We start from the raw sequence: 12,942 nt of genomic DNA, 5'->3' as shown, positions 1-12,942 counted from the left end.
CATCAGGTGCCGCCATCTGGTAGATTTCATCAGTTTCGCAAAATCATCACAAAACATGTTTTAAAGGCTGATATACCGATTTTATTTTTTTTTTGACCTTGACCTCAAATTTGGAGGGGAAATTAGGGAAAATGCCCTCCCACTGAATTTTGACGCCCACTGCCCTCCAGTATCTATGGTCTGCCCGCTCCCCACTCCCTAAAACAATTCAAGCTCCCCACTGCCCTCTCCCCACTACTGACATTCCCCATTGCCCACTTAATGTCCTCCGGGCAATCAAAGACAGCGCAAAACCTTGAAAGCATGCAGCTAGTACTATACCTTAGAACATTGCGCCCCTCTAAGTTCAAGTTAGGCGCTTATATCTCCCCACGACTTTCCCCTCCCTCTCCGTATTTTCCGTTACCCACTGTCAAAAATTTTCTCCCCGCCCAATGAAAAAATGAAATTTCTTCCCCGCCCACAGTAAATACTGACTTTTTCTCCCCGCCCGCTGATTAGTTTTGAAATTTCCCGCCCGCTGAAAAATTGCGCACGAACACCATTTTGCACGAAGAGCTTAGTTGGCGGCACCTGTATTGGCTGGATGAGTGATGGCACAATTTCAAGATTGCATTCATAGTGCGACTTATGACCTTAAGATTTAAAACGTGGTTAGAAGTTTTTCTGCGTTGGTTGGTCTCCAGATAATCAGAACTTGAAATTGTATATCATCACCGAGATGAATTTCTGATCCATCAAGACAGACTAAAGTGGGACAGTACATCTTAGATGAATAACTAGATCATAATATGAGTAGGTACACCTAAAGAGAAGCCATGTTTTACAGGTCGAATAACGGAACAATGGAGATGATATTTTGATTGACTAACATCGATCAGCATTGTCTTCAATTGATCAATTAAGCGATGCCTGTTGACCTATCTGAACGTTTCAAAATAACTCTCTTCCAATGTAACAATTCAAACTAGTACTAATGTCGGGCTGATCTCCCGCTTAATGTACTTCTATGTGAATTCCCTGGATGCTTTCTTCAGTTTCTTAAGTCTTTAACTGAGTTATTTCGCATTCTGCTGATTCTGCTAATGTTATCTTCCGAAATTCAATGCGTGGCTTTGGTCGAGTCACGTGAAAAGAGCGCCATCTGTGGTCCCGTGGTGCACGTAGCTAGTGCAGGGGATTTTGCTGGACACCAACGGCCTTTTGGCAAAATTCTGACACTGAATGCATTCAGTAATTTTGTTGCCAGATATGGAGTGGCATCAACCATTCTCTCTTAAAAATAAATTGTAGTTCTCAAACATTAGTTTAAATGTTCTGAAATCACCATGATAACGGCATCCTTGAAATTAACATATACACTGACTGCACTTTTTTTGAACGTTGTTAATGTTTAACAAGATGCATGACTCCGAGCTTTGTTATCAAATTTGAGTTTGTAATGCTGAGCCGAGAAAATACAAGAATCCTTGATGATAGAAGGCGTATTCTTGTTATCGTGCTACGAATGTCTATTTTCTCGAATAAGAAGACAATCTAATCGTCATAGGACCTATAATGAATTTAAACTGCGTTTGTAACATGTCAAAATCATAGAAAAACATTGGTCTCGGGAAATACAGTCATGTAATCTACTTCAATGTAATTCGAACCAGGAGTACATAAAATAGGTTGCACCAGGCTAGATAACAAGAGTCAAGACGAAACAGAAGAAACAAAACACAAGTTTTCATCATTTGGTAAATTATATGATAATCTTTCCAAAGCACCGTTTAATCGTGTCTGTCCTTGAGAAAGATAAGTCAGTCTGAAGAAAGAAAGAATTATATCTTTTGGTCATAGATTTAACAAGTGTTGCTGTTTACTATTTGATAACGTTTACGTATGACCTCCGACCTTAAGATTACAGATGTAGGTAGATTGTATGTAGTGTGTTACTCAATATACCCAGAGAAGGTGATAAGGAGAACACACGCATCTTTTACACCTGCCACCGCTGACGAATTGTACAAAAATGGTACAATTTGACGATGTTTTAAAACACCTTGGTGAATTTGGGCGGTACCAAATACGATGCTACCTTTTGATCTGCCTATTGGCCATAGCGCCGGCGATGCACATGTTTTCACAAGTGTTTCTGGTGGCCGAAACTGACCATTGGTGCTACACATCGGGCGTGGACCAATACACCGACACGTACTGTGGTGGCGATGTGACAGAAGAAGTATGTAATGAAACGTGGAAAAATTACACCATCCCATACGTCGAAGATGATGGTGCATGTGGTTTGTCTTCAGAATTTAGCCAGTGTGAGAGATATAACACCACGGGGCTGACGTATTACCCTGGCATCGATATGTCCTCCCAGAATGACACTACAGGCTGCGTAGAAGGATGGGACTATGATCGATCCGTTTACAAAAGTACAGCATTTCAAGAGGTAAACAAACTTTCGTCTTTGTAATTTCCGTAGGAGCGGCAACATAACACTTAAAAACATCGTTTGGATTCCGAAATAGCTTAATATCATATGTTATTATATTTCAAATTATTTTACCTGGTGCGTATGTACCAGTGCCTAATGTTAAATATTCCACTGTGTTACCATTTCAGTTCATTTCAGTTCACTCTGGCTCGATCGGCTCACACAATTTACGGAAGAAAATTCTGACTTCAGAAAATATTTACCTAATATAAGACATGAGTTAGCTTTGTAGCAGAAACCTCAGGTAAACCGTATCGTCAATATCAAACGATCTTATTTCATTTTCATTCACGATATGAAGCGTAACTTGTTGAACTTGTCATTGTTTTTTTCTTTTTTGTCGTGCACAAAATCTGACGATGACATACCGCTGTTGCGCCATTAGAATCGTGTACGTGAGGATATCAGCAACAGAAGATTTGTTTTGAACTAAACTTTGTTTAAAAAAACCTGCTTGTAGTGCAAATTTCACACAGTCTATTGGGCAGTTCATCGTGTTTCAGGGAAAGTTACCATAATGACGCGCAATTGATGAACGCAAAACAGAACAGCGATCTAGAATTATAACAAAACTTTATGATTTCGAGATAAAAATCTGTCCGAAATATACACTGCGAGATTTCAAAAGACCAGAAACTGCGCAAACTCAATTCACATTGTTCCATCATATGAAACTCATGAAACTGTCGAACCCGCGAGTTCCCATGAACGAAAGTTTGAAAGGTGCGAAAAACTGAAGATGAAGGTGACTATAAACTGAGTACGAGGCTGTATATCAACCAAAGGTTACCGTAGCTTGAGTCCCTTAATTGGCTGCAGCGCAGGAAAATTAAACCGAGTAAAGCCTGAACTGGTAGATTTACATTTAGTATCAATGATAGCGAAACATATTTCTCACTTCAGACTGAGATCAAACGATCCCGATCAAGAAAGGTTACTTTGGAGTGAACATGCTACTGTTTGCGACAGTGATCATGATATTATGAGGCTATTGGAGTAATTTTAAGAAAAGTGTTCCCTTGTCACTATGTTTGAAAAAAGAAATAAATTACACAAAGTAACTGATCTATCATTATGTAAGTTTTCAAATTTACAGTCGACGACAGTTACGTAAAGAGTATTTTTGAAATCAAGACTGGTAGGTCAAAGGTCAACGTGGCAGTAATGGTTTTGTGTCCTTTGATTTTGAAACTTTGACAGGCGCGGTAAACAGTACGCTTGCTTATTTTCGATCCAAAATCAGCCAAAGTAATACAGCTCTCTCTCGTCACACACAAGCTGTTGCTAAAAATCTTTAATTTTGTCATGGTCAATGATAACTATATACGCATTTACTCTCCACATGTAAATCTTTAACCTCTTTCCGTGGCCAAACATGTTACGCCCCTAGGTCGTTAGTAAATCTTGAACATTATTTACCTAGGGAATATACTTTGCCTAAAGTAAATTTGAATGACTCAAAGAAAATCAGTTATATCCAATCATGACGCTATAATCGTTGTTTCGCCAAATAATGTCAAAATAAAGTATTAATCGAGGTTCAATTTAGGGCTCGTGCGTGGCAAAATCACGATACTTGTGAGGATGTCAGCGAATCAAGGTATAGACGTTATGTTCTGTGTTGCCTTTTTTTACCACAATCAAGCTTAGATCTTATCTGTTCCCTTACAGTTTGATTTGGTTTGTGATGATTATTATCTCGGTGCCCTGTCTTCGTCCATCTACATGTGTGGTGTCCTGGTTGGAGCAGTTTTGTTTGGCGCCCTCTCAGACATGTAAGTACGATATGAACTTGCTGCTTAATAAATCGTGGCGACCACTTGATCTATTGGTGTACTTACAGAATCCCTATATGTGGTACAATGGGATGAAGTCTCTCTCACATGCCCCGTTCGGAGCGGTACAGGTCATAAACGGCAATATGTCTTCGTTTATGATTAAAACAGACAATGGCCGTATCTTTTGATAAAGTTGTCACTTATTTGATTCCAGAAAACAGGTTTATTTTCGTCTTCATCCCCCGGAAGTAGGTTGCAATGTCAGGTATTAGCTTTGCAAACACATCGCGATATGTTCACTTTGCAAACTAACTGTTTACATGGAACTTAAAATCCGAACGAAGCTTCAATGGTCAGCAAAAAGACTGGCCATTACTGACATGCAGACTTTTTATAGGTCGAACTCTAGTACTCATTTCGCCATACCATAATTTGCAATCAGAACGAAATACCAGAGAATTCCTCTTAGGTTATAGGTAATGGAATTCAATACGCCGGATTCAAAGGAACTCGCTAACGCGCCTCTAATTTGTGTACAATACCCATTGATAAAAATGCGAGCTCTTTCCAAAGACGGGCTTAAATTTGCGTTTAAAGGCAGTGTTTGAAGTTTCTTTCAGGTCAACTCGGCAACATTTTGCAGGGATTGTGATGCTTCATTTAAGAGCGATTCATTATGAGTTCAATTGAGATATTGCTCTCCCATATTCAATTCGAGTATTTCAAGTGTAGATCCTATAACCGGGATTTCTTCTTGATCTATCAAATGGGGTTCACACGACGTGCAGTGTGGTAAGAATTTGTTGCACTACTATGCACTGCGTATGATATAATAATCTTAGAATATTGAGAGAAGAAACTTTTTATGTATCTTCCGATATTTTTGTTCTGTTTGAAAGTACATCCTTGCTCTACTACTAAAATTATTTCGAAATACCCGGTGCTTAACTCATCGAGAGTTTTACTGTGTTACGTTGTAATGACCAATTAATTTCATTGTAGCCGCGACTGGCATTTATTTAATTTGTCAACAAGATCATTGGATCGTGTTCGCAAAAACGACACTTTGGCTTTAAACGTACACGGGAGAAGAAGTGGGAAATGTAAAATAATGAGAAAATGTCGAAAAAAATCATAAACATATTATTTACAGTTAGAGCCATTATTGATAATTGTCTATGATCGTGATGTCATTTATCTAAGAAAATGCCAGCCAGAAAGAAAGTTTTCCATTTTTATGTAACCACATCGTCATTTTAACAAGATGAACTCATTTCATCGAAATGATTTACTTTCTACCGATCGATGTCAAAAAGTGCCACGAGAATAGAGCACATAACGATATTGTTTCATTGTTGATTTGAGAATGTTAACTCGCAACTTAATAACACTTAGCTGTCTTACCTAGACATTTACTACGTCGATATAATATAAACAAAGTATTGTCATTTGACATGTTGTCTGACTTTGATTGGTGTACTATTCAGTATAAAGTACAATTCTCCTCCAATAATAGCTTACTGTATGGAAAGGTAGGGCATACGAAATCCTACGGAAAGTTTCGCATTGCAAATTGTTCATGATTGTATATTTCTTCATACAGGCTTGGTAGACTTCCTTCTTTAATGATGACAGTGGCGATAATGGTCATCTTCGGGACTGCTGTGGCATTTTCGCCAAACTACATTGCGTTTGTCATTTTCCGTTTCTTCGTGGGACTCTCTGCCAACGGAATGTTTCTAGTCGCCTTTGTTCTAGGTGAGGAATGATCCTTAAATCCATAACTACATATTTACTACTATTTTCACCACTACCACCACCACCACCACCACTACCACCACCACCATCACCATCATCATCATCATCATCATCATCATCATCATCATCATCATCATCATCATCATCAATGTATTGTTATTTTTATTATCTGTCTTGTATAACAAGCAATCACATCATGCATAGTTTAGCATGATCGTATGCAAATCACCTGTGACCTTAAAGTGATTAGTGGGTCGTAAACAATTTCGATAGTGTGCTCATTTTAGTGACTATCTCTTTTGTTTTTCGTTAAATTTTCGCATCCCTATTTGCTGTTTCTCTTCATTTCTAATTACAAGCGTCATTTCGGTAGTTGTATTTTTATCTTGATTTCCATTGTTTTATGATTAAAGTTTTGTAAAGTTATTCAAAACAACGAAAAACAAAGTACACGCACCCACCCACCCCAAACCACCACCCCACCCTACCCTATGTATACCCAAGAAACCAGAAGCCCATGACCAATCTACAATGTTGTCTCTATACCATTTATCTATCTAGGTCAACTTGTGCGGTGTGAAGATCTCGATCCTTTGTTTAATTAACCCTGAATGACATTCTGTAACCCCAAATTGTCATTTCCTTTCAGCAACTGAGCTGGTTGGGCCGTCGAAGAGAACCCTTGCTGGCATCGCCATTGAATTCTTCTTCAGTTTTGGTTACATGTTGATATCTGTTCTGGCTTACTTTATACGATACTGGTGGCAGCTACAGTTGGTCATCACAGTTCCTAACGTTATCTTCCTACTCTACTTGTTGTAAGTATACTCTCTGTCGTTTGATGGCCAATTGAAACCAGTTTATGGGAAATCTTTACCGGGTTTTCTCAATTAATGTTATACAATGTAAATGATAGCTTGCTAGCTTTCAAAACAAAGTGATTTTAACTGACCCATTTAACGTTTTATGGAATAGTAACATTCATTTCCTCGTCAACTGTGCCAGTGAATTCGAATCAACCATAAACTCAATCAAGCCATCAGAGTTATTCATTCAAAAACTTTCAAAAAATCGGTTCACATTTGAAAATTCCGGCTCGCAGCGCGGCCTATACAGGAAAGCTGACTACCGATATACCAAACTGTTTGTTGTTTTATTTATGCCTTCACTTTCGAATATTTCTAGTATTCTGCCGGAATCTCCGAGATGGTTACTATCTAAAGGTAAAAGTGAAAAGGCTGAGAAGGTCATCAGAGAGTGCGCCAAATACAACGGAGTCAACGTGCCAGATGAAGTTTATGAAGAAATTCGTGGACAAAAAGTATTGTTATTTTATTCTTTACGAATATATTCCGAGTTTTTTAACAAATTGAAACAATTTCACGAACGCATTTGGAAAGTTGGAAGAAATCTAAACTCATATGTTTTTTCCGTTTGGTGCAATTAAGTACAGGGGCTGTCTAAATGCTCAAACACGTCGAAACATTTACGTTTACAGTATGAACACGCATTTACCTGTTTATTTTGTAAGTTGTTTGGTCACCTACAATTTAGTTAATTCGCTGTCACTGATTACTTCATCCCTTATTATTATGTAGTCATTTACATATTCATTTATTCAAATAGTCTTTCTTCTGCATCACTTTCCTTATGCATCACTTTATCTGTTTAGTCTGTTCGCATTTTCCTTGCCAAGAGCTGATATCAATGTACAGCCTGCATTTCGAAATCATCATTCCAATCGTCCGATTTCTTGCGTTAATGTCGTCGAGTTAATCGTTCATGTTTAGTCGTGAGTGATTGTTGCATTCTAGCACTCAGATAATCCACTGGCATTCTCGACTTCAAAAACCGTCTGTGACAAAGCGTTCTGTCATTCATTGGTTCTTCTTTTCATCCTTGATATTTCAGAAAGAAGTCGAGGTCGAGGTCGAGGCAGATCGAGGAAGTTTCGTTGATTTGTTCCGACTTCCAAATATGAGAGCAAAGTCTTTCAACATCTTCTACAATTGGTATGTATGTATTGCATACCTGACTGTGATAGCTCAAAAATAGATTTTTTGAAACAAATATTACATGTGTAGACGATATGATAATAATTAGTAATAATAATAATAATAATTTATTTATAAAGCGTCAGTATCCACAAAAATTGTAAACAAGGACGCTGAAAAATAAAAATACATTACAAAATATAGTTAAAAAGCAAAGTTACACCACAAAAGTGGTTAAAAATAGTTAAAAAGCATTTTTAAAAAGTAAAGTTTTCACATTTGATTTAAAAGCAGATAGGTTTGGTGACTCAGTGGCGGATGCTAAACGGGAGAGTATGAAGCGTACAATGACTTTCTGCCGGTTGTCAAACATATACAGCGCCACCAACCTTCGAGCTTGTCACATTTTTTCTCCCGGTACTTATGAGTGGTAGCATGCAGAATCGGGGAGGAAAGACTAGCATATTTTATATTTTGATGAGCAACGCCGCTAATGTATTTCTCATTTTCTTTCTTACAATTATTAGGTTTACAAATAGTTTCGTCTACTACGGTTTATCCTTGAATACTTCTAATTTGGGAGGTAATGACTTCTTAGCGGCGTTTATCTCAGCAGCCGTAGAAGTCCCAGCCTATATCATGTCGTTATTCATCTTGGACAGTCCCCTTGGACGTCGCTGGTCCCTCAGTCTTACCCTGCTCGTTGGCGGCATAGCTTGCCTCTCCACATTATTTGTACCGGCATGTAAGTTTCATGAATACTTCTCTTCCTTGACCCCGACTAATCATATTTACCATTAGGATGATATTTAAACATTGCGACTGCACTTTCCAATCGTCGACCTTTTTTCGAAGACATGGGGAAAATTGTTTGCACATGATCGTGCACAGCAAGTCTTTGAGTCATCTGTAATATCCCATGAACCAAATTCTATCATACCCTTATATATTTTTTGACAGTCACTGCAACGAATATGCAAATATGTGACTTAGATGTCAAAGATGCTCAAGTGTCACAGCTCATCCCCGTCGAGTGACATCAACGTTATAAATCATTGAGTCATTATCACAACTATTATCCTTACCATATCCTAATGTGATACTAAACGGACAATATCGATGTCTTCATCTATTTGGACCAATGTTGTGAGATACTAGAAGTTATCTTTATTACATGCCTCCATGTGAGTGAAAATCAGTGCATTGATTTGAATAGGAAACATCCGGGGAGTAAGTGGGCCTGTGAACGGCCGTCTTGAGAAACACTCACAGTAATGAACACGAAACCCTTCAGCCTCCTTACAAACACCACAGAGAGAGAAAACGATGACACTACTATTTTATCAAACACCAGAATTGACCGTTACGGATAGATAACATGTGGTATTTGACAATCAGCATTGTCATAAACCAACATCATCTAATTCATTCTCAAGAATTCAGCTGTCTCTTTACATTAATTAGAGACATAAATAAGTTGAGTTTCTCCTTTAAAGATAGCATCTCATCAAATTCTACTCAAGCTAATTCGATTCACCATGTTCCTATATAGGTGATACAAGTTTGGAATGGCTTGGTATTACTTTATCAATGACTGGCAAGTTCGCTATCTCTGCATCCTTTGCTATCGTCTACGTCTTTTCAGCTGAACTCTACCCAACACCAGTCAGGTAGGTTACCATCGATAAAAACATTTTCCTTGAACCTTTGAACATTTCTATAGCTTGTCTGAAGAGTAACTGACAAAAATGGGACAAGTATTACTGATTAGCTACATGCATGGATTCAATTTAAACTTTAAAAAACTGGTGCGACAATGTGCGGCAATTACGCTATATTCGGTGGCTATGTCAAGCGAGGGATCGGGAGCCATTGGTCACAATCCTCGGCTTTCATATGACGATTATCTGAACACCTTGTACGTTTTAATATGCAAAATTTGATTATACGACAAAAGCCCCAAGGATAGCAAAAACCACCATGTCAAAAGTCTGGCGAGTGCCACAGGGCTTTCGCTTAATCAAGGTCACTGTTTTGAAAACTTTAATATGTCCCAGAACTATAAAAAAACCTGACCGAAGACATAAGATAAAAAAGCCTACCATCAAATGGGCGAGTTTTGAGTGATAGTTCTATTGGGTAAGACATGACACTCCCACACTCGAATTCGTACGTATGACTTCGTCGCCAAGATAAAATATATCGTCGCACAACCATAAGGTTTGTAATTAGGGGTCGAACATTGCATTCGGATTTTGTTATAGCAACATAATGATGGTACATTAGGTATAATTTTACTGTTTGTATGAATAACTTCAAACACGAAGAAATCGCTGAAATGGTTATTATTTTAAGGCTTTCAAGTATATTTGGATGTATCTCGTGTTCTCCTTGATTTCATTCAGGAACATTGGTATGGGTATATCTTCAATGTGCGCCCGTATTGGAGGAATCCTCGCACCGCAGATGCTACTACTAGGTAATCTGTGGGAGCCCCTACCATTGGTCGTATTCGGCTCAACTGCCGTCATAGCAGGCCTGCTGACTTTACTGCTCCCGGAAACGCTGAACAAAAAGTTACCAGAGACATTGGAAGAAGGAGAGGCCTTTGGAAAGTAAGTTGTCTCGAAATTATTGTTTCCTCTGTAACGTACAGTCACCATATTCATGTGAGTTGCCAACGTAATTTCAATGCTTGCCATTGTGGCATTCAACATTCATACCCGTTGATAAGCGATTAACGTTCCTGGGAAATTTACATGTGAAAAAGCGAAGACTTTTTGCCGCTATCTTCGACTTTTCATTGCATTCTTTTGTTAAACAGAAGAATTCCATAATGAATCATATTTAGTCCTTCAGGTTGGAATGTGACACTCACTCAGAAAACAAACAGACAAACAAAAAACAAACAGCAAACAACAACAGATAAAAACAAATACCTACCGACATAAAATTGGTCGCATGATCTTGGGGTAATACGTGGCCCAATCCTAAAACTTAAAGACTCTGACTGAAACTTTTCTCAAAGAAAGGCATAATGTGTACGCCGTTTTAATAAACTCACCGAATTATATCATTAAATTTGCTGGTATGTCACTATTTTGCATAGCCAACGTTAGCTCTCGCCCAATAAGAGTGATTCATCGAGGTAATTGACTCACTGATGTTACTTTTTGATAATAGGAAAAAGAAGAAGCAAGCTGAAAATTCGATGAGTATAGACGAAAAAGACACGAACGGCATCGTCAAGAGTAAGGAGATACAAGTTGACATGGAAACTAAGGAAGGAATGACCAATAATGGCTTTATTGACCTTGAAATGGAGAAAATCGAAAAATGAAAGTGCGTTGTGATTGCGTTCCAGTAACACTTAACGATTATTTTTGCAAAATATTATTAACCTTCAACTTTACTGTCTACGCATACACAAAGAAATTTGCGGAGTATAAGCCACAGCGAACGACAGTACATGTTCCGAATTATGTAAAGGAAAAAAATTCTTTTTCGTTTCCCATCATTGTCATCAGTTTCCAATTATTATACAGAGTCTGTTGTACTATGTAGCGTCAGGACACATGGTGAAACATTGGGAACAGATACCCTCGTATCAATAGAACGTCATAAGAAATTGGGGGCATAATTACTAACATTATATAAAATATATGCTTATCTCGTTGTACAACGCGTCCATAATAATTGTAGTATGTGGTCCATTATGAAGGGATACTTCAATTTTGTCGACATACGAATACGACATAAGGGAAGCGGCTTTGTTCCTGCAACCAGTGACTACACTTTATTATGGACACCATCAGGTGATCCTCTCGTCTGTGTTTGCCGTTATTTACTGAATTAGATGGATAGTAGTGAGGTCACTGTTTTCCTTGTAAAAACTGTCACTCTCTTGAATGGCTACACTGTAAACCAAAGCAGGCATAACTTTACATGGCAGGCTTTTGATCAGCTTTAGGTCTGAGGAAATTGATTAGTTGTGCACAACTTTCAAAGGACAACAATGGATTAAAATCAGCTTCGTCAATGCCAACCAGAACTGGTGCGAGAACCTGGGACTAAGAACTGCTTTCAGTAATTGACGCAATTCGCACGACTGGGAGTTTCGAATCGCAATGCGACTATCGATGAAACATACAACACATCTTTCATGTGTTCAGCTAATTAATAATGAGTATGGAAGTATGCCAATTATCATCTTTTCATTAATGACGCTCAATCCAGGATTTGTCTGACAGGTTTTCTTAAATGAAAATTATAAATTCCTTCACTGCAGTCATATCATTGTATCATCACATTGTGTACAAGTATAATTGCCTTTGATGCCTTCAATGTTGTTTGCCATATTGTGAAAGTCCAACAAATATGCAAATTACCAATAAGCTGACATGAAAATGCAAAATGTCTGTCACTACTTTTATAATATTGTATCATTCTTTATCCATAGCCGTTCCATTAACTTTGGTCAAGTCCTTCCAATTAAATATTACTAAGTGGGGCATCAGCAAATATGCAAATCACTAATTGGATGACCAAAAAATGCCGAATGTCTTACATTTCTAATGTAGCTTTGTCAAATCCGTATACCTGTCAAGTGTTATCCACTTTGGTTAAGTCCTTTCAGTGTAATGTCCCTATTAAAGCCCCAGTGCTGCTAACTTTTGATGGTAATTTCACCATTTTTATTTTGAATGTGAACCATAATTCCTTGTTCTTCTCCCCAAAGAATGTTGATATACACAGTATCCAGCTTGTCAACTCAGCCCCTATGGTTGTAAACTGCATTGTTATTGTTGAAAACTGACTTCTGGTCCGGACTAGGATTCAAATGTAAACAATAAAAATGCATTTTACACATATATCGGTAGACGCTAAGTTGACAAGCTAAATAGAGGGTGTTTCAACATTCTTTGGG

At 38.1% G+C, this 12,942-nt stretch overlaps 1 protein-coding gene across 1 annotated transcript; it reads left to right on the top strand.

Moving 5' to 3' along the window:
* The first annotated feature begins 1,937 nt into the window (after positions 1–1,937).
* On the top strand, positions 1,938–12,306 carry LOC139141833 (organic cation transporter protein-like). Its single transcript, XM_070711519.1, has 10 exons — positions 1,938–2,440; positions 4,157–4,260; positions 5,867–6,021; positions 6,671–6,839; positions 7,207–7,342; positions 7,933–8,033; positions 8,543–8,760; positions 9,568–9,685; positions 10,421–10,630; positions 11,199–12,306. The coding sequence occupies exons 1-10, from the start codon at positions 2,015–2,017 to the stop codon at positions 11,353–11,355; spliced, it is 1,794 nt and encodes a 597-aa protein (XP_070567620.1). The 5' UTR covers positions 1,938–2,014; the 3' UTR covers positions 11,356–12,306.
* The last annotated feature ends 636 nt before the right edge of the window (positions 12,307–12,942 follow it).

Source organism: Ptychodera flava, chromosome 10 (genome assembly GCF_041260155.1).
Source record: "Ptychodera flava strain L36383 chromosome 10, AS_Pfla_20210202, whole genome shotgun sequence".
NCBI classification, from domain to species: domain Eukaryota; kingdom Metazoa; phylum Hemichordata; class Enteropneusta; family Ptychoderidae; genus Ptychodera; species Ptychodera flava.
This window is presented reverse-complemented; position numbering and strand designations above follow the sequence as displayed.

What these genes read in the sequence shown, in the direction of transcription:
- LOC139141833 (XM_070711519.1), top strand. Translation starts at nt 2,015, where the DNA reads ATGGTACAATTTGACGATGTTTTAAAACACCTTGGTGAATTTGGGCGG. An exon ending in TCTAGTCGCCTTTGTTCTAG is followed by an intron (nt 6,022 to 6,670) that starts GTGAGGAATGAT and finishes ATTTCCTTTCAG; the next exon opens with CAACTGAGCTGGTTGGGCCG. An exon ending in CTCTACCCAACACCAGTCAG is followed by an intron (nt 9,686 to 10,420) that starts GTAGGTTACCAT and finishes GATTTCATTCAG; the next exon opens with GAACATTGGTATGGGTATAT.